Below are 21483 nucleotides of genomic sequence, written 5' to 3' on the forward strand. Positions count from 1 at the left end.
GGGAGAGAGGCGGCGATCGCGAGGGTGGGGGAGAGAGGCGGCGATCGCGAGGGTGGGGGAGAGAGGCGGCGATCGCGAGGGTGGGGGAGAGAGGCGGCGATCGCGAGGGTGGGGGAGAGAGGCGGCGATCGCGAGGGTGGGGGAGAGAGGCGGCGATCGCGAGGGTGGGGGAGAGAGGCGGCGATCGCGAGGGTGGGGGAGAGAGGCGGCGATCGCGAGGGTGGGGGAGAGAGGCGGCGATCGCGAGGGTGGGGGAGAGAGGCGGCGATCGCGAGGGTGGGGGAGAGAGGCGGCGATCGCGAGGGTGGGGGAGAGAGGCGGCGATCGCGAGGGTGGGGGAGAGAGGCGGCGATCGCGAGGGTGGGGGAGAGAGGCGGCGATCGCGAGGGTGGGGGAGAGAGGCGGCGATCGCGAGGGTGGGGGAGAGAGGCGGCGATCGCGAGGGTGGGGGAGAGAGGCGGCGATCGCGAGGGTGGGGGAGAGAGGCGGCGATCGCGAGGGTGGGGGAGAGAGGCGGCGATCGCGAGGGTGGGGGAGAGAGGCGGCGATCGCGAGGGTGGGGGAGAGAGGCGGCGATCGCGAGGGTGGGGGAGAGAGGCGGCGATCGCGAGGGTGGGGGAGAGAGGCGGCGATCGCGAGGGTGGGGGAGAGAGGCGGCGATCGCGAGGGTGGGGGAGAGAGGCGGCGATCGCGAGGGTGGGGGAGAGAGGCGGCGATCGCGAGGGTGGGGGAGAGAGGCGGCGATCGCGAGGGTGGGGGAGAGAGGCGGCGATCGCGAGGGTGGGGGAGAGAGGCGGCGATCGCGAGGGTGGGGGAGAGAGGCGGCGATCGCGAGGGTGGGGGAGAGAGGCGGCGATCGCGAGGGTGGGGGAGAGAGGCGGCGATCGCGAGGGTGGGGGAGAGAGGCGGCGATCGCGAGGGTGGGGGAGAGAGGCGGCGATCGCGAGGGTGGGGGAGAGAGGCGGCGATCGCGAGGGTGGGGGAGAGAGGCGGCGATCGCGAGGGTGGGGGAGAGAGGCGGCGATCGCGAGGGTGGGGGAGAGAGGCGGCGATCGCGAGGGTGGGGGAGAGAGGCGGCGATCGCGAGGGTGGGGGAGAGAGGCGGCGATCGCGAGGGTGGGGGAGAGAGGCGGCGATCGCGAGGGTGGGGGAGAGAGGCGGCGATCGCGAGGGTGGGGGCGGGAGGTCGAAGACGTCCTTGAGAGGTGGGGATGGGGGCAGCAGCCTGCTCCTTCTGGCCCACAAGGAGTGCTGGAAAAGGCAGTTGTGGAGCCGGCAGCTCCTGCCTCCCTTTCATCGCCGAGTCTCCCAACTCTGGGAATAGCAACAGTCTATATTAAATTGGGCTCCCAATTACACTGTGGGAGCCCAATTTAAATATGTTAATGAAGTGTTCCACCTCTCCACACCGGGCACTCGGGCGACCCAATACCTGCTGCTTAAAAACGCTGGTGGGAACGTGTGCAGCGTGTTGGGGATGCATTCCCCGTATTTAAATCTTTAACCACCTCCCCCGCACCTGAACCCACACTGCCCGTCGTGGGGGAATTAATATTGAGGCCGAAATGTCTCCCCAGGGAAGGCTGGGTTTGGATATCACATAACAATCAATAAAAAACAAATGATGTCCTCGATTTCCATTCAATGGGGCACAAAACCTGAGTGAATCCGCTGCAGATTCTGGGTCAGCTTAATGTTAATAATCCTGGGGAGTTCCAGGCAGTTTAAAGAAGGATTCCTTCAGTGAACTAGCAAACTTTATCATCACAGTTTAGTGAAAGAATTTTTCTTGAACTTTACATCCAGAGTGAAGTATCCTTCCCCTCCATGTTTTACTTGTTTTGCAGCACACGATCCACAGACAGAGCCACAGGTAAAAGACCAATTGCAGTGAAAGATTTCTCAACAAGCCTTTACTTATGCTGATTGTGCCCAACTTCCCATCGCTGCACTGCTGCAAATCCTGGACCTTCGGTCAGTGGCTGAGTGACCTGTGCACAACTGGATCTGACCCAGACTAAGTAATCTGGAGAGACAATCTCGACATAGCAGGATTTCAACTTCGAGTTTTAGCAACAAAATAGTCAGGTTTTAGGGCGAGTGTGTTGGTTTTATGCCAGAGGAGATGGGTCGCAGGCTAGTGACAGGGTCTGACCATATTTGTCTGAGCTACGACAGCCACTTACAGTAGTTGCGGAAGGTTCCCCACGTGCTGGGAAGGTATGTATGCTGTACAGTAGCTGCTGGTTGCTGCTGTAAGACCTGGTTTTGTGTTGATGTTCCACTCTGTATCTGAGAAGGGCTGAGTTCCTGCTGCTGCTGGGACGAAGGGCTCAATGGCTGACTTCCTCCACTCTACAATCAAACATAGAATCCAAACAGCATGAGAAAATCAGTCAATAAATAAATATTGCTACAACATCTAAAGCAGTGTTTACACTCCCCTCATTACCCTTTCCAGTTTTTGTCTGACAGATTACTGGACCCCAGTCGGCTGCTCTGTTATGCAGGCTCCGGCGGAGGAAACTCTTTGTAACATTCAGATCAATAAAATCTAGAGTATTGAAATGTATTGCTCCATTTTTAAAAAATTTCTTTGAAGAGCTCTCAATAATCCAAAGCTTTTGAACTTTAACTCTAGTAGTTTGATAATGAAAGGGATTAAACCCTCTATGTTGTCCAGTAGTAGGCAGTGTGCGTTAGACACATTGAAGGTAGTATACTCCGACATCCTGTTTGTGCAACATTTCTCATCCCCGAAAGCCACGGATTTTACTGTATGGCTGCTGCCAGGGCAAGGTCAGTTCCCTCCATTTACTCCGCATTTGTTGGGTTCAGATCCAAGGACCATGGATTCTTCCCTTGTAGAATTCCCACCTTCCTGCTCTCTTGGACAGAGATTACCATTGGAAGTCTTCATCTTTCTTCGCACCACTGGAGTGAGCCAACCGCTGGTTACATTCCTGGGAAAATAATTACACGGAGGACGCTGTTTCGTGACATGACACCGTGCATCAGAATTGTGCCCCATGCGCTCAAACTCAAGACAAGGCAAGCCCCCAAGCTTTCACTTGGTTACTTTGCCAGACAAGAATAGCTGAAGAGTGAAAGACTTCAAAGACTGTGGGGAAGGAGGAGACAGAGCACGGTGTGTGCAGGATGCTCACTTTAAACTAAGACAACGGTTGGCAGTCTTTTTTTTCCCCTCGGTTTGCTTCCTCCACACATTGTTGGAGACCAGCCAAGTCGTGTTGAACAAGGCAGAAGATAGAAGTTTCCATGAGGGCAAAACGTCCAAAAGAAATGCCTCCGACTAAATCTAGGCAATAGTTTCTGGTGAAGGTATTCTAGTTACTGCACATCAGATACCATTAATATTGACTTGTTCATGAAAAGTCCAGGGTATAGTCTGGCTCTGGAGGATTCAACTTCAGGACTGGAGCTCACAATCTAGGCTGACACTTTGGCGCTGCATTGTCGGAGGTGTCATCTTTCAGATGAGATGTTAAAACAAATCCTCCGTCAGGACCTAAAAGAATTCACGCACTATTCGAAGAACAGATAGTTCTCCCGGTGATTTGGACGACAATTATCTCTCAACCAATGCCACCAAAAACAGATTAACTGATTGCTCACCTCACCACAATGGTGGAACCTCGATGTGTGTACAGTGACTGCTGCATTGCCTATATAACAATACTTCAAAAATATTTGGCTGAGATGGGGCGTCCCAAGGACTGAAAAGGTACATAAGCTCCACGTTAGGCTTTGCACAGCTACATAATTGAAGCTGAGCTCCTGAAATGTGGGAACATAGGAACAGGAGTAGGCCATTCAGCCCCTCGTGCCTGCTCCGCCATTTGATAAGATTATGGCTGATCTATGATCTAACTCCATATACCTGCCTTTGGCCCATATCCCTTAATACCTTTGGTTGCCAAAAAGCTATCTATCTCAGATTTAAATTTAACAATTGAGCTAGTATCAATTGCCGTTTGTGGAAGAGAGTTCCAAACTCCTACCACCCTTTGTGTGTAGCAAGTACTGCTCCCAGAGCAGACTCAGAATGTGGAGCTCTTGTGTCAACTATCCAGATGTGGGTAAATGTATAATGACCCATCCTGACATGTGCCACAATGACAGACAGACATTTCATAAATACCCCTCGGGCCGAGGAAATGACAAAGTGGCATCCCTGAAAGTGAAATCCAAGATACCTAGAATGACATGGCTTAGTGGAGCTGTAAACAAAAGAAAATAGAACTTGCATTTATGTGGCACCGTATCACGTCCCAGAGCTCTTTACAAGTGGTGGATTACTTTTGAGTTGCAGTCACTGTTGTTATTTAGGTTATCGCCCGCTCGATTGTGGTCACTGGTCAGTGTGGTGTATCTCAGTGCAGGGCAGGACATGCAGGGCAAATAGGCAGCAGCAGGAAAGCCCAGGGTGTCGAGCACTGAGGGATTTCTTGCCGTTGCCTGATTGTAAACTTAAAATTGAATTGTCAAATGGGCTCACTAACGGTCACTGTACAGGAGCTCATCTTAGTTAGTACTGGGAAAGGAAGTGGGTTTAGATTGGAGAAAACGACAGTAGGAGCTGGGAACGCACGATAAAGTCAACAAACTCTTGCGGCTTGGACCTAAAGCAACACAAACAGTCTACTGCTGCAGACTGAAAATGAAAGGCAGGCCTCTCGCTCTTCTCTATGATGTCTGGCACTAAGTCATTGTGGGCATTTACTGTGCCAATCTGTAAAAGACAGGTGAGCACTTACTGTGCAAAGTGTGCTGAGAGCCATCAACGGACATTTTGCTTCAAGATTCGGACTGACAGGGACAGCAAACAAAACATTTCTGAAGTAAATAAAGTGAGGTGTCAAATTTTACAATTTGAGGGCACGTGCTGAGGGAACAAACTGAAACTTTAGGGGCCGGGCTTGCTTAGAATGAGGAGAGCAGGAAGAGGTCACATGGGAGGCGGTGCTGTGACATGACTAAACAGTGTCTCTCAGGCGGTTTCTTTTCCCAGGAACAGGGCCTGGGGCGAGTTTGATCCAGTGGCGTGTACTGAAGAACAGTGAATCCCGCCCCTGCCTCAGCGTTCTCAACCTGGGCTGCGGGTAATCTGTCGAGCACTGTCCCAATTAGGGTTACCTGGGAACCTGCGGGGGCCGTGGCGCTGGACTGCTCCGTCACCTGGACGTGCTGGACCTGAATGGCGTGCTGTGTGAAGGCATGAGGATCATGCAGCTGGCTGATATCCACGGTGGAATGCTGATTCTGGTGTGGGGAGGAAGCCTGAAATGAGAGATGGACACAGGAGGAGGTATTAACCTTCTCACAACCACAACAGCAACGCTGCATCACTCCATGTCATGTCCATACTGATGGTAAAACAAGTACCCTCTTTGTTTCTCCCCATCTCTCCTCTCCTGAAGGTGCCGACTCTTCCTGCAACACAGACGGAAAGATATTGCCTCATCCAAAGTGGCCATGCCTCTCAGGTCAGCCTAGACACTGAGTGCTGGCAGGGAATTTGACCAGAGCAGGGCCGGGTCCCGACTCTCACCTTCAGCAGTGGTCAGAAGCAAGAGCCTCAGCAGCTGCGCCTCCCCCTAACCCAGTGGCCCTAAGGCTGACTGTAACATATATACTGTCACCCCACACAGCTAACTCCCACACAGGCCACAAACCAAAGCTGGCCTGTATAGTGGATAAACTCTCTGCACTGTCAGGGGAGCCCCCTGAGCTCACCATTAAGATCATTCCTTGGTTATTTGTTTCCCCAGTAGAATATACATCTAAAATCAATCCCAATCAAAGTCGGACGTATCGGAGGATATCCAGTGTACGGTTGCTGCATTTCCCTCCACGACTTTTTCCGACTGCACTCAGAGCAAATCTCGACATTCCACAGATTTCAGCAAACATGAAAAATAAAAGCACTGAAGGTTTTGAGGAATGTTGGTGAATGAACCTACAGAAGGCTCACTGAACCCCAAAATCGCCGAACCCCGACACCACTCACCGAACCCTATCATCAAACCCCAACACCACGCGCTGAACCCCAAAATCACCGAACCCTATCATCGAAGGACCCCGACACCACTCGCCAAACCCCAATATATAACCCCAGGGAATGTGGCACAAGTCTGCGGTTAAGACCCCACAAGCTGCAAAACTCCGAATCACAGCCTGTCACCATTAGAGAACAGGTGCTGCTCCCCACCCTCCCAGAAGCAGGGGCACTCCACCCTGTGCTGTGAGAGGAGGGCAGCAAGCCAGTTCCTGTTGCACGTGTGTCTCCTACTGCTGGATTTAGAACAGTACTGCTGCCCAATTTTTAGCCAGTGTTTGACACTTGCAGAAACCCATCACCATTCTTAATAGTCTCCAGAATAAGATACTGAGAAATCCACAGTATGTTTGACTGAAATGGGGTGCAGACTCTCTCTGTAGGGACACACCTCAATTACCCAAATCACTTAAACACAGGATGGCAACAGCAAAAGCACAAATGAACATACCAAAATATCAGACAGGAAAAGACCAGCTGGTCCATCTCATCTGTCCCATGCAGTTGTGATGCCTGGTGCGTCACAAAGAGACTCCTTACCCCCTGGGTGTCACGTAGTCTCCTGGGAGAGGTGTATAATCAGGTCACAAAACCAAGACCAATAGGGGAGAAAAAATCTGGAAAATTTCTCTCCGATCCCTCTAAGCAACTGAAACTAGTCCTGGAGACCGTGTGGACCCTGACTTATATTATTTGGTACAATTTATGATGCAATCTCCGCCCCAGCCAGGAACCGGCCCAGCTCTCTCTGGAAGGTACACAGTGAATCAGCACTCACCACACAAGCCGGCAAAGTGCTCTACCATTGGTCAACTATTCTCTGGGACAAAAAGAAATGCCTAACATCGAACCAACTCTTCCCTTGTGTAATTTATAAACATGATTCCAGGTCCTCCACAAACTATCGCACTCAAATGATGTCAGTCTGCACACAATCTAGTCCCTTAATTATTTTGTAGACCTCAATCAAATCGCCCGAGCCTATGCTTCTCTAGAGTATATAGACCCAGCTCTTTAAGCCTATCTGGGTAACTAAGGTGTTTTAAACTGGGAATTAATCTTATGGCCCTCCTTTGAACCTTTTCTAAAGCATCAATATCACGCACCACGTGAGGGGACCAAAACTGGACACAGTATTCTAAATGAGACCTAACCAAGGTCTTGTACAAATGGGATGTTTCATTTTGTAATGGATAGCCCTACGAATGCAACCAAGTACTAAATTTTGAACCTCAAATGTCCAGAGACAGCTTATCAGCACAGAACATTGCTGGACTTCCCTTAGCTTGCCCAGCCAGGATCACACTACCCATTGCGCTATTGGCTTGCAGGGCTCTCTGGAGTTGATTAGGAACAATCCCAGCTCACAGTGAAGGATCTACCCATCCAGCTCCCATTAACAAGCCTGGCACATCATCTCAAAATAGGTCCTTGTCCCTTCTCCTAGTCGATCACAGGGAAAAATACAGAGAATGTTACTCTAAAATACTAGGAGCACGTCAAGGAATTATCTGAACTCTCACAACTATTTAGAATAATTCCATATTTGAAAATGCTGAGATTTAAAGAGTTGTGAGTGGCCACAGGCTCGGCAGCAGCACACAGGCGAAGTGACACCAGCTGCTTTCACTATGGCCTTACGGTCTCCCCCGCTCTAGTTTATTCTCATTTCACCGAATTGACCCATCGTTCAAGAAAGGAGAAAACGTTTTTTAAGAGTTTCTGAGCAGTAGCTTAGTATGTGTTCCGTTATTACTGGCATGTATCATCCCTGGCTGAGAGGGGCAGTGGGTAACTGGGTCAAAGGCTCAGTTACTCTGTGACTGGCAATGAAGGGGTGCACAAGACTGACTCAGGGTTGGATAAATGCCTGGTCTCCACTCAGAACCTTCCCAGGGCAGCAAGCCTGAGATCAGGAACTCAAAGTGCAAGCCGTGGACACAGGACTCCATGCACCTCCATGTCCTAACCATCTAGAAGTTTATCACAGACAACTGAAATGGTCAAAGCATGAACGCAGAGCTAGGGTCTGGGCTGTGGTACAGTTGTGAACTGGAACAAGAACAAGGCAAGTACAAGTTTGCCGATGACACAAAGATAGGCAGCATTGTAAGCAGTGTAGATGGAAGCATAAAATTAGAGAGAGATATTAATAGATTAAGTGAATGGGCAAAACTGTGGCAAATGGATTTCAATGTTGGCAAGTGTGAGGTCATCCACTTTGGACCTCAAAAGGATAGAATCAGAGTACTTTCTAAATAGTGAAAAGCTTGAAACTGTGGAGGTCCAAGGAGACTTAGGGGTCCATGTACATAGATCATTAAAATGTCATGGACAGATACAGAAAATAATCAAAAAGGCTAATGGAATGCTGGCCTTTATATCTAGAGTACTAGAATACAAGGGGGTAGCAGTTATGCTGCAGCAAGCAAAGCCCTGGTTAGACCACGCCTGGAGTACTGAGTTCAGTTCTGGGCATCGCACCTTAGGAAGGATATATTGGCCTTGGACGGAATAAGAACATAAGAACATAAGAAATAGGAGCAGGAGTAGGCCAATCGGCCCCTCGAGCCTGCTCCGCCATTCAATAAGATCATGGCTGATCTGATCCTAATCTCAAATCTAAATTCATGTCCAATTTCCTGCCCGCTCCCCGTAACCCCTAATTCCCTTTACTTCTAGGAAACTGTCGATTTTTGTTTTAAATTTATTTAATGATGTAGCTTCCACAGCTTCCTGGGGCAGCAAATTCCACAGACCTACCACCCTCTGAGTGAAGAAGTTTCTCCTCATCTCAGTTTTGAAAGAGCAGCCCCTTATTCTAAGATTATGCCCCCTAGTTCTAGTTTCACCCATCCTTGGGAACATCCTTACCGCATCCACCCGATCAAGCCCCTTCACAATTTTATATTTTTCAATAAGGTCGCCTCTCATTCTTCTGAACTCCAATGAGTAGAGTCCCAATCTACTCAACCTCTCCTCATACGTCCACCCCCTCATCCCCGGAATGCGGTGTAGATTTACTAGAATGATACCTGGACTCCAAGGGTTAAATTATGAGGAGAAATTACACAAACTGGGATCGTATTCCCCAGGATTCAGAAAATTAAGGAGTGATTTGATCGAAGTTTTCAAGATATTAAGGGGAACTGATAATTTCTCTCTATCTACCCTATTTCCGCTGGTTGGGGAGTCCAGGACATAGCCTAAAAATTAGAGCCAAGACTTTCAGGAGTGAAGTTAGGAAACACCTCTACACACAAAGGGTGGTAAAAGTTTGGAGCTCTCTTCTGCAAACAGCAGTTGATCCTAGCTCAATTGTAAATTTTAAATCTGAGATTGATTGATTTGTGTGAACCAAAGTTATTAAGGGATATGGGGCGAAGGCAGGTATATGGAGTTAGGTCACAGATCAGCCATGATCTCAATGAATTGTAAACAATTTTACAACACCAAGTTATAGTCCAGCAATTTTATTTTAAATTCACAAGCTTGTGAATTTAAAATAAAATTGCTGGACTATAACTTGGTGTTGTAAAATTGTTTACAATTGTCAACCCCAGTCCATCACCGGCATCTCCACATCAATGAATTGTGGAATAGGCTCAAGGAGCTGAATGGCCTACTCCTGTTCCGATCTTCCTAAGGGTCAATCCAGACTGAAGGATTTCCATGCAGCAAATGAATGCCCTGCTGCTGAATTTTTAACAGGTGTCACAACTTTAAAAGTCATTTACTTGGCAACAGCTGCCAGGCCAAGATAGCCGACTTCAGTCTGAAAGGTAACCCTGATTATGGGAGGGCTGGGCGCTGCAGCCAATCCACCTGGGCAGTGCACTCTTGAGGAAATTTCATCAAGCAGGCCTGACAGCAGGCCACACCTGAAGAGTCCCGGTGACTCTTGTTATGGGGGCTTCTTCCTAGTTTGAAGACTTTCTATACTTGAACTTCAAACACTGCAGGTGTGTCAACAGCTGGCTGGGTGAAGAAAGGCTCCTCTGAGGATGCAGGCACAAGGAACCGAACTCTCCCGTCGAAATCCATCCCCCATGACCCCAACTCTCCCGTCGAAACCCATCCCCCATGACCAGAACTCTCGCGTCGAAACCCATCCCCCATTACGCGAACTCTCGCGTCGAAACCCATCCCCCATTACCCGAACTCTCCTGTCGAAACCCATCCCCCATGACCCTAACTCTCCCGGCGAAGCCCATCCCCCATGACCCTAACTCTCCCGTCGAAACCCATCCCCCATGACCCTAACTCTCCCGTCGAAACCCATCCCCCATGACCCTAACTCTCCCGTCGAAACCCATCCCCCATGACCCTAACTCTCCCGTCGAAACCCATCCCCCAGTACCCTAACTCTCCCGTCGAAACCCATCCCCCATGACCCTAACTCTCCCGTCGAAACCCATCCCCCAGTACCCTAACTCTCCCATCGAAACCCATCCCCCAGTACCCTAACTCTCCCGTCGAAACCCATCCCCCATGACCCTAACTCTCCCGTCGAAACCCATCCCCCAGTACCCTAACTCTCCCGTCGAAACCCATCCCCCATGACCCTAACTCTCCCGTCGAAACCCATCCCCCATGACCCTAACTCTCCCATCGAAACCCATCCCCCAGTACCCTAACTCTCCCGTCGAAACCTATCCCCCAGTACCCTAACTCTCCCGTCGAAACCCATCCCCCAGTACCCTAACTCTCCCGTCGAAACCCATCCCCCATGACCCTAACTCTCCCGTCGAAACCCATCCCCCAGTACCCTAACTCTCCCGTCGAAACCCATCCCCCATGACCCTAACTCTCCCGTCGAAACCCATCCCCCAGTACCCAAACTCTCCCGTCGAAACCTATCCCCCAGTACCCTAACTCTCCCGTCGAAACCCATCCCCCAGTACCCTAACTCTCCCGTCGAAACCCATCCCCCAGTACCCGAACTCTCCCGTCGAAACGCATCCCCCAGTACCCTAACTCTCCCTTCAAAACCCATCCATTACCCGAACTCTCCCGTCAAAACCCATTCCCCATTACCATAACTCTCACATCGAAGCCCATCCCCCATTACCCTAACACTCACATTGAAGCCCATCCCCCATTACCCTAACTCTCCCATCGAAGCCCATCCCCCATTACCCTAACTCTCCCATCCCCCAGGACCCGAACTCTCACATCGAAGCCCATCCCCCAGTAACTTAACTCTCCCGTCGAAGCCCATCCCCCATTACCCTAACTCTCCCGTCAAAACCCATCCCCCATTACCCTAACTCTCCCATCCCCCAGGACCCTAACTCTCACATTGAAGCCCATCCCCAAGTAACTTAACTCTCCCGTCGAAGCCCATCCCCCATTACCCTAACTCTCCCGTCAAAACCCATCCCCCATTACCCTAACTCTCCCATCGAAGCCTATCCCCCATTACCAGAACACTCACATTGAAGCCCATCCCCCATTATCCAAACTCTCCCGTCGAAGCCCATCCCCCATTACCCTAACTCTCCCATCAAAACCCATCCCCCATTACCCAAACTCTCCCATCGAAGCCCATCCCCCATTACCCTAACTCTCCCGTCGAAACCCATCCCCCATCACCCTAACACTCACATTGAAGCCCATCCCCCATTACCCTAACTCTCCCGTCGAAACCCATCCCCCATTACCCGAACTCTCCCGTCGAAGCCCATCCCCCATGACCCTAACTCTCGCGTCAAAACCCATCCATTACCCTAACACTCCCGTCAAAACCCAACCCCCATTACCATAACTCTCCCATCGAAGCCCATACCCCAGGACCCAAACTCTCCCGTCAAAACCCATTCATTACCCTCACTCTCCCATCAAAACCCATCCCCCATGACCTTAACTCTCCCATCGAAGCCCATCCCCCATGACCCTAACTCTCGCGTCAAAACCCATCCATTACCCTAACACTCCCGTCAAAACCCATCCCCCAGAACCTGAACTCTCCCATCGAAGCCCATACCCCAGGACCCAAACTCTCCCGTCAAAACCCATTCATTACCCTCACTCTCCCATCAAAACCCATCCCCCATGACCTTAACTCTCCCATCGAAGCCCATCCCCCATTACCCCAACACTCACATTGAAGCCCATCCCCCATTACCCGAACTCTCCCATCGAAGCCCATCCCCCATTACCCGAACACTCACATTGAAGCCCATCCCCCATTACCCCAACTCTCCCATCGAAGCCCATCCCCCATTACCCTAACTCTCCCATCGAAGCCCATCCCCCATTACCCTCACTCTCCCATCGAAGCCCATCCCCCATTACCCGAACACTCACATTGAAGCCCATTACCCCAACTCTCCCATCGAAGCCCATCCCCCAGTACCCGAACTCTCCCATCGAAGCCCATCCCCCATTACCCTAACACTCACATTGAAGCCCATTACCCCAACTCTCCCATCGAAGCCCATCCCCCAGTACCCTAACTCTCCCATCGAAGCCCATCCCCCATTAACCTCACTCTCCCATCGAAGCCCATCCCCCATTACCCGAACACTCACATTGAAGCCCATTACCCCAACTCTCCCATCGAAGCCCATCCCCCATGACCCGAACTCTCCCATCGAAGCCCATCCCCCATTACCCTAACACTCACATTGAAGCCCATTACCCCAACTCTCCCATCGAAGCCCATCCCCCATTACCCTAACTCTCCCATCGAAGCCCATCCCCCAGTACCCTAACTCTCACATCGAAGCCCATCCCCCAGTACCCTAACTCTCCCATCGAAGCCCATCCCCCAGCACCCGAACTCTCACATCGAAGCCCATCCCCCAGTACCCTAACTCTCCCATCGAAGCCCATCCCCCATAACCCGAACTCTCCCGTCAAAACGCATCCCCCATTACCCGAACACTCACATTGAAGCCCATCCCCCATTACCCTAACTCTCCCATCCCCCAGGACCCTAACTCTCCCATCGAAGCCCATCCCCCATTACCATAACTCTCCCATCGAAGCCCATCCCCCATTACCCTAACACTCACATTGAAGCCCATCCCCCATCACCCTAACTCTCCCATCCAAGCCCATCACCCATTACCCTAACACTCACATTGAAGCCCATCCCCCATCACCCTAACTCTCCCATCCAAGCCCATCCCCCATTACCCTAACACTCACATTGAAGCCCATCCCCCATCACCCTAACTCTCCCATCCAAGCCCATCACCCATTACCCTAACACTCACATTGAAGCCCATTACCCTAACTCTCCCATCGAAGCCCATCCCCCAGTACCCTAACTCTCACATCAAAGCCCATCCCCCAGTACCCTAACTCTCACATCAAAGCCCATCCCCCATTACCCTAACTCTCCCATCGAAGCCCATCCCCCATTACCCTAACTCTCCCATCGAAGCCCATCCCCCATTACCCTAACACTCACATTGAAGCCCATTACCCTAACACTCACATTGAAGCCCATTACCCTAACTCTCCCATCGAAGCCCATCCCCCAGTACCCGAACTCTCCCATCGAAGCCCATCCCCCAGTACCCTAACTCTCCCATCGAAGCCCATCCCGCACTACCCTAACTCTCCCATCGAAGCCCATCCCCCAGTACCCTAACTCTCACATCAAAGCCCATCCCCCAGTACCCTAACTCTCCCATCGAAGCCCATCCCCCAGTACCCTAACTCTCCCATCGAAGCCCATCCCCCAGTACCCTAACACTCACATTGAAGCCCATCACCCTAACTCTCCCATCGAAGCACATCCCCCAGTACCCTAACTCTCCCATCGAAGCCCATCCCCCAGTACCCTAACTCTCCCATCGAAGCCCATCCCCCAGTACCCGAACACTCACATTGAAGCCCATCCCCCATTACCCTAACTCTCCCATCCCCCAGTTCCCTAACTCTCCCATCGAAGCGCATCCCCCATTACCCGAACGCTCCCATCCCCCCGTTCCCTAACTCTCCCATCGAAGCCCATCCCCCAGTACCCTAACTCTCCAATTGAAGCCCATCCCCCAGTACCCTAACTCTCCCGTCAAAACCCATCCCCCAGGACCCTAACTCTCCCATCGAAGCCCATCCCCCAGTACCCTAACTCTCCCATCGAAGCCCATCCCCCATTACCCTAACTCTCCCATCGAAGCCCATCCCCCAGTACCCCAACTCTCACATCGAAGCACATCCCCCATTACCCTAACACTCACATTGAAGCCCATCCCCCAGTACCCTAACTCTCCCATCGAAGCCCATCCTCCAGTACCCAAACTCTCCCATCGAAGCCCATCCCCCATTACCCGAACTCTCCCATCGAAGCCCATCCCCCAGTACCCTAACTCTCCCATCGAAGCCCATTCCCCCAGTACCCTAACTCTCCCGTCGAAGCCCATCCTCCATTACCCTAACTCTCCCGTCAAAACCCATCCATTACCCTAACTCTCCCGTCAAAACCCATCCCCCATTACCCTAACTCTCCCATCGAAGCCCATCCCCCATTACCCTAACACTCACATTGAAGCCCATTACCCTAACACTCACATTGAAGCCCATTACCCTAACTCTCCCATTGAAGCCCATCCGCCATTACCCTAACTCTCCCATCGAAGCCCATCCCGCAGTACCCTAACTCTCCCATCAAAGCCCATCCCCCATTACCCTAACGCTCACATCAAAGCCCATCACCCAGTACCCCAACTCTCCCATCGAAGCACATCCCCCAGTACCCTAACGCTCACATCAAAGCCCATCCCCCAGTACCCTAACTCTCCCATCGAAGCCCATCCCCCATTACCCTAACTCTCACATCGAAGCCCATCCCCCAGTACCCTAACTCTCCCATCGAAGCCCATTACCCTAACTCTCACATCAAAGCCCATCCCCATGACCCGAACTCTCCCTTCGAAGCCCATCCCCCATTACCCTAACACTCACATTGAAGCCCATTACCCTAACTCTCTGATCGAAGCCCATCCCCCAGTACCCTAACTCTCACATCGAAGCCCATCCCCCAGTGCCCTAACTCTCACATCGAAGCCCATCCCCCAGTACCCGAACACTCATATTGAAGCCCATCCCCCATTACCCTAACTCTCCCATCGAAGCCCATCCCCCAGTACCCTCTCACATCGAAGCCCATCCCCCATTACCCTAACTCTCCCATCGAAGCCCATCCCCCAGTACCCTCTCACATCGAAGCCCATCCCCCATTACCCTAACTCTCCCATCGGAGCCCATCCCCCAGTACCCGAACTCTCCCGTCGAAGCCCATCCTCCATTACCCTAACTCTCCTGTCAAAACCCATCCATTACCCTAACTCTCCCGTCAAAGCCCATCCCCCAGTACCCAAACACTCACATTGAAGCCCATCACCCTAACACTCACATTGAAGCCCATTACCGTAACTCTCCCATCGAAGCCCATCCCCCAGTACCCGAACTCTCCCATCGAAGCCCATCCCCCAGTACCCTAACTCTCCCATCGAAGCCCATCCCCCATTACCCTAACTCTCACATCAAAGCCCATCCCCCATTACCCTAACTCTCACATCGAAGCCCATCCCCCATTACCCTAACTCTCACATCAAAGCCCATCCCCCATTACCCGAACTCTCACATCAAAGCCCATCCCCCAGTACCCTAACTCTCCCATCGAAGCCCATCCCCCATTACCCTAACTCTCACATCAAAGCCCATCCCCCATGACCCTAACTCTCCCATCGAAGCCCATCCCCCATTACCCTCACACTCACATTGAAGCCCATTACCCCAACTCTCCCATCGAAGCCCATCCCCCATTACCCTAACACTCATATTGAAGCCCATCCCCCATTACCCTAACTCTCCCATCGAAGCCCATCCCCCAGTACCCTAACTCTCCCGTCGAAGCCCTTCCCCCATTACCCTAACTCTCACATCGAAGCCCATCCCCCATTACCCTAACTCTCACATCAAAGCCCTTCCCCCATTACCCTAACTCTCACATCAAAGCCCATCCCCCATTACCCGAACTCTCACATCAAAGCCCATCCCCCAGTACCCTAACTCTCCCATCGAAGCCCATCCCCCATTACCCTAACTCTCACATCAAAGCCCATCCCCCATGACCCTAACTCTCCCATCGAAGCCCATCCCCCATTACCCTCACACTCACATTGAAGCCCATTACCCCAACTCTCCCATCGAAGCCCATCCCCCATTACCCTAACACTCATATTGAAGCCCATCCCCCATTACCCTAACTCTCCCATCGAAGCCCATCCCCCAGTACCCTAACACTCATATTGAAGCCCATCCCCCAGTACCCTAACTCTCCCATCGAAGCCCTTCCCCCATTACCCTAACACTCATATTGAAGCCCATCCCCCATTACCCTAACACTCACATCGAAGCCCATCCCCCATTACCCTAACTCTCACATCGAAGCCCATCCCCCATTACCCTAACTCTCACATCGAAGCCCATCCCCCATTACCCTAACTCTCCCGTCAAAGCCCATCTCCCATTACCCTAACTCTCCCATCGAAGCCCATCCCCCATTACCCTAACTCTCCCATCCCCCAGTACCCTAACTCTCCCATCGAAGCCCATCCCCCAGTACCCTAACTCTCCCGTCGAAGGCCATGCTCCATTACCCTAACTCTGCCGTCAAAACCCATCCATTACCCTAACTCTCCCGTCAAAACCCATCCCCCATTACCCTAACTCTCCCATCCCCCAGTACCCTAACTCTCACATTGAAGCCCATCCCCCATTACCATAACTCTCCCATCGAAGCCCATCCCCCATTACCCTCACGCTCACATTGAAGCCCATCCCCCATGACCCTAACTCTCCCATCGAAGCCCATCCCCCAGTCCCCTAACTCTCCCGTCAAAACCCATCCCCCATTACCCTAACTCTCCCATCGAAGCCCATCCCCCAGTACCCTAACTCTCCCATCGAAGCCCATCCCCCAGTCCCCTAACTCTCCCGTCAAAACCCATCCCCCATTACCCTAACTCTCCCATCGAAGCCCATCCCCCAGTACCCTAACTCTCCCATCGAAGCCCATCCCCCAGTACCCTAACTCTCACATCAAAGCCCATCCCCCAGTACCCTAACTCTCCCATCGAAGCCCATCCCCCATTACCCTAACACTCACATTGAAGCCCATCCCCCAGTACCCTAACTCTCCCATCGAAGCCCATCCCCCATTACCCTAACTTTCCCATCGAAGCCCATCCCCCATTACCCTAACTCTCCCATCGAAGCCCATCCCCCAGTACCCTAACTCTCCCATCGAAGCCCATCCCCCAGTACCCTAACTCTCCCATCGAAGCCCATCCCCCAGTACCCTAACTCTCGCATTGAAGCCCATCCCCCAGTACCCTAACTCTCCCATCGAAGCCCATCCCCCATTACCCTAACTCTCCCATCGAAGCCCATCCCCCAGTACCCTAACTCTCACATCAAAGCCCATCCCCCAGTACCCTAACTCTCCCATCAAAGCCCATCCCCCATTACCCTAACACTCACATTGAAGCCCTTCCCCCATTACCCTAACACTCACATTGAAGCCCATCTCCCAGTACCTTAAAAAAGAAATTAGGAGATCAAGGAGGGGCCATGAAATAACACTGGCGAGCAAAATAAAGGAAAATCCTAAGATGTTTTATAAGTATATTAAGGGTAAGAGGATGACTAGGGAAAAAATAGGGCCCATTAGGGACAAAAATGGCAATGTGTGTGTGGAGCCGGCAGATGTAGGAGGGGTTCTAAATGAATTTTTTGCATCTGTTTTCACTATGGAGAAGGACGATGTAGACATAGAAATACGGCAGGGGGACTGTGATATACTCGAACATATTAACATCGAGCGGGAGGAGGTATTGGCGGTTTTAGCAGGCCTAAAAATGGATAAATCCCCAGGCCCGGACGAAATGTATCCCAGGCTACTGTGTGAGGCAAAGGAGGAGATTGCGGGGGCTCTGACACATATATTCAGAACCTCTCTGGCCACAGGGGATGTGCCAGAGGACTGGAGAACCGCTAATGTAATACCATTATTCAAGAAGGGGAGTAGGGAAAAACCGGGGAACTACAGGCCAGTGAGCCTAACATCAGTGGTAGGAAAATTATTGGAAAAAATTCTGAAGGACAAAATTAGTCTCCACTTGGAGAAGCAAGGATTAATCAGGGATAGTCAACATGGCTTTGTCAAGGGAAGATCATGTCTGACTAATTTGATTGAATTTTTTGAGGGGGTGACTAGGCGTGTGGATGAGGGTAACGCAGTGGATGTGGTATACATGGATTTCAGTAAGGCCTTCGATAAAGTCCCCCACAGGAGACTGGTCAAGAAGGTACGAGCCCATGGAATCCAGGGTGCCTTGGCACTTTGGATACAAAACTGGCTTAGTGGCAGAAGGCAGAGGGTGATGGTCGAAGGTTGTTTTTGTGACTGGAAGCCTGTGGCCAGTGGGGTACCACAGGGATCGGTGCTGGGTCCTTTGCTGTTTGTGGTCTACATTAATGACTTGGATATGAATGTAAAAGGTATGATCAGTAAGTTCGCTGATGATACAAAAATTGGTAGGGTGGTAAATAGCGAGGAGGATAGCCTCAGTCTGCAGGACGATATAGATGGGTTGGTCAGATGGGCGGAACAGTGGCAAATGGAATTTAACCCGGAAAAGTGCGAGGTGATGCACTTTGGAGGGACTAACAAGGCAAGGGAATACACAATGAATGGGAGGACCCTAGGCAAGACAGAGGGTCAGAGGGATCTTGGTGTGAAAGTTCACAGATCCCTGAAGGCGGCGGAACAGGTAGATAAGGTGGTAAAGAAGGCATATGGGATACTTGCCTTTATTAGCCGAGGCATAGAATATAAGAGCAAGGAGGTTATGATGGAGCTGTATAAAACACTGGTTAGGCCACAGCTGGAGTACTGTGTGCAGTTCTGGTCGCCACACTACAGGAAGGATGTGATCGCTTTGGAGAGGGTGCAGAGGAGATTCACCAGGATGTTACCAGGGCTGGAGCGCTTCAGCTATGAAGAGAGACTGGGAAGATTGGGTTTGTTTTCCTTGGAGCAGAGGAGGCTGAGGGGGGACATGATTGAGGTGTACAAAATTATGAGGGGCACAGATAGGATGGATACTAAGGAGCTTTTTCCCTTCGTTGAGGGTTCTATAACAAGGGGGCATAGATTCAAGGTAAAAGGCGGGAGGTTTAGAGGGGATTTGAGAAAGAACTTTTTCACCCAGAGGGTGGTTGGAGTCTGGAACTCACTGCCTGAAAGGGTTGTGGAGGCAGGAACCCTCACAACATTCAAGAAGCATTTGGATGAGCACTTGAAATGCCATAGCATACAAGGCTACGGACCAAATGCTGGAATATGGGATTAGAGTAGACAGGGCTGATGGCCGGCGTGGACACGATGGGCCGAAGGGCCTCTATCCGTGCTGTATGATTCTATGACTCTACCCTAACTCTCCCATCGAAGCCCATCCCCCATTACCCTAACACTCACATTGAAGCCCATCCCCCATTACCCTAACTCTCCCATTGAAGCCCATCCCCCATTACCCTAACTCTCCCATTGAAGCCCTTCCCCCATTACCCTAACACTCACATTGAAGCCCATCCCCCAGTACCCTAACTCTCCCATCGAAGCCCATCCCCCAGTACCCTAACACTCACATTGAAGCCCATCCCCCAGTACCCTAACACTCACATTGAAGCCCATCCCCCATTACCCTAACTCTCCCATTGAAGCCCATCCCCCATTACCCTAACTCTCCCATTGAAGCCCTTCCCCCATTACCCTAACACTCACATTGAAGCCCATCCCCCAGTACCCTAACTCTCCCATTGAAGCCCTTCCCCCATTACCCTAACACTCACATTGAAGCCCATCCCCCAGTACCCTAACTCTCCCATCGAAGCCCATCCCCCAGTACCCTAACACTCACATTGAAGCCCATCCCCCATTACCCTAACACTCACATTGAAGCCCATCCCCCATTACCCTAACTCTCCCATTGAAGCCCATCCCCCATTACCCTAACTCTCTCATTGAAGCCCATCCCCCATTCCCCTAACTCTCCCATTGAAGCCCATCCCCCATTCCCCTAACTCTCCCATCGAAGCCCATCCCCCATTACCCTAACACTCACATTGAAGCCCATCCCCCATTACCCTAACTCTCCCATTGAAGCCCATCCCCCATTACCCTAACTCTCCCATCGAAGCCCATCCCCCAGTACCCTAACTCTCCCATTGAAACCCATCCTGCGAGAGCCCGAAATCTCTCGTCAAAACTTTTCCCACTAATATTCACTCTCTCAATGTGACATCCAATTGTTTTTAAATGAATCCCATCTTGCCCGGCAATCTATTGAAGACAATTATTATTTTTTGTATGAAGGAGTTTCCTTTGATGTTAATTCTCAATGGTTAAAGTCACAATCAACATCTTGTGCGGTTGTGACCATTGCTTGTTATCTCTTCTTATTCGCTTCAAATACACTGCTGTTTTTCACATTGCCAATCATCCCAACCTCCTCGCCATGCTATACAGTCCACCAGCCCAACTACTCCCAACTGAAAGAAAGGCAAGCACTTGCATTTATATAGCGCCACACAGCCAATGAAGTATTTTTGAAGTATCGACACTGTTGTAACGCAGGAAACGCAGCAGCCAATTTGAGCACAGCAAGTTCCCATAAACAGCAGTGATAATGACCAGATAATCTGTTTTAGTGATGTTTGTTGAAGGATAAACATTGGCGAGGTCACTGCGGAGAACTTCCCTGCTCTTCTTCAAAATAGTGACAAGGGATCTTTTACATCTACCTGAGGGCAGACGGGGCCTCGGTTTAACATCTCACCCGAAAGACGGCACCTCCGACAGTGCAGCGCTCTCTTAATACTGCACTGGAGTGTCAGACTAGATTTTGTGCTTCGGTCTCTGGAGTGGGACTTGAACCCACAACCTTCTGACTCAGAGGCGAGAGAGCTACCCACTGAGCCACAGCTGACCCCTAATTCATAAACTGCTGCCGAATCTCTAATCCATACCCATCATTTCTGTCCAACACCTCCCTGCATCAGTCAAAATTTACAACTTATTCAGAACGCCATGGCTCGTGTTCTCATCCCAATAAAATTCCACATCCCCATAAACGCATCCTCTCCATCTCACATTGCCTCTCTGTGCCCCAGCGAACTGACTTCGAGATCCCTGCCCTTGCTTCATCATGGCCTCACCTTTCTTCCCTCAGCAATTTCCTTCAACTGTACATCCTGACAAACAACTTGCTCATCTCCAATACTGGCATGCTTCCTGCCTACTCCTTCCATTGGTGCTCACTCATAAGCTTCTGCTTTCTGCAACTCCCTCCCTTGATCCCTTCATCTTGCTACCTCCCTCC

At 51.3% G+C, this 21483-nt stretch overlaps 1 protein-coding gene across 1 annotated transcript in view; it reads right to left on the bottom strand.

Moving 5' to 3' along the window:
• Positions 1–21483, bottom strand: part of prdm10 (PR domain containing 10) — a 170125-nt gene that overhangs the window by 12085 nt on the left and 136557 nt on the right. Inside the window, exons 20-21 of the mRNA XM_067970795.1 lie at positions 5158–5301; positions 2187–2355 (exon numbers count right to left, since the gene is read on the bottom strand). Of these exons, the coding sequence (XP_067826896.1) occupies positions 2187–2355; positions 5158–5301 (313 nt within the window). The remainder of the gene's footprint in view (positions 1–2186; positions 2356–5157; positions 5302–21483) is intronic.

This window comes from Heptranchias perlo, chromosome 33, assembly GCF_035084215.1.
Source record: "Heptranchias perlo isolate sHepPer1 chromosome 33, sHepPer1.hap1, whole genome shotgun sequence".
Lineage (NCBI taxonomy): Eukaryota > Metazoa > Chordata > Chondrichthyes > Hexanchiformes > Hexanchidae > Heptranchias > Heptranchias perlo.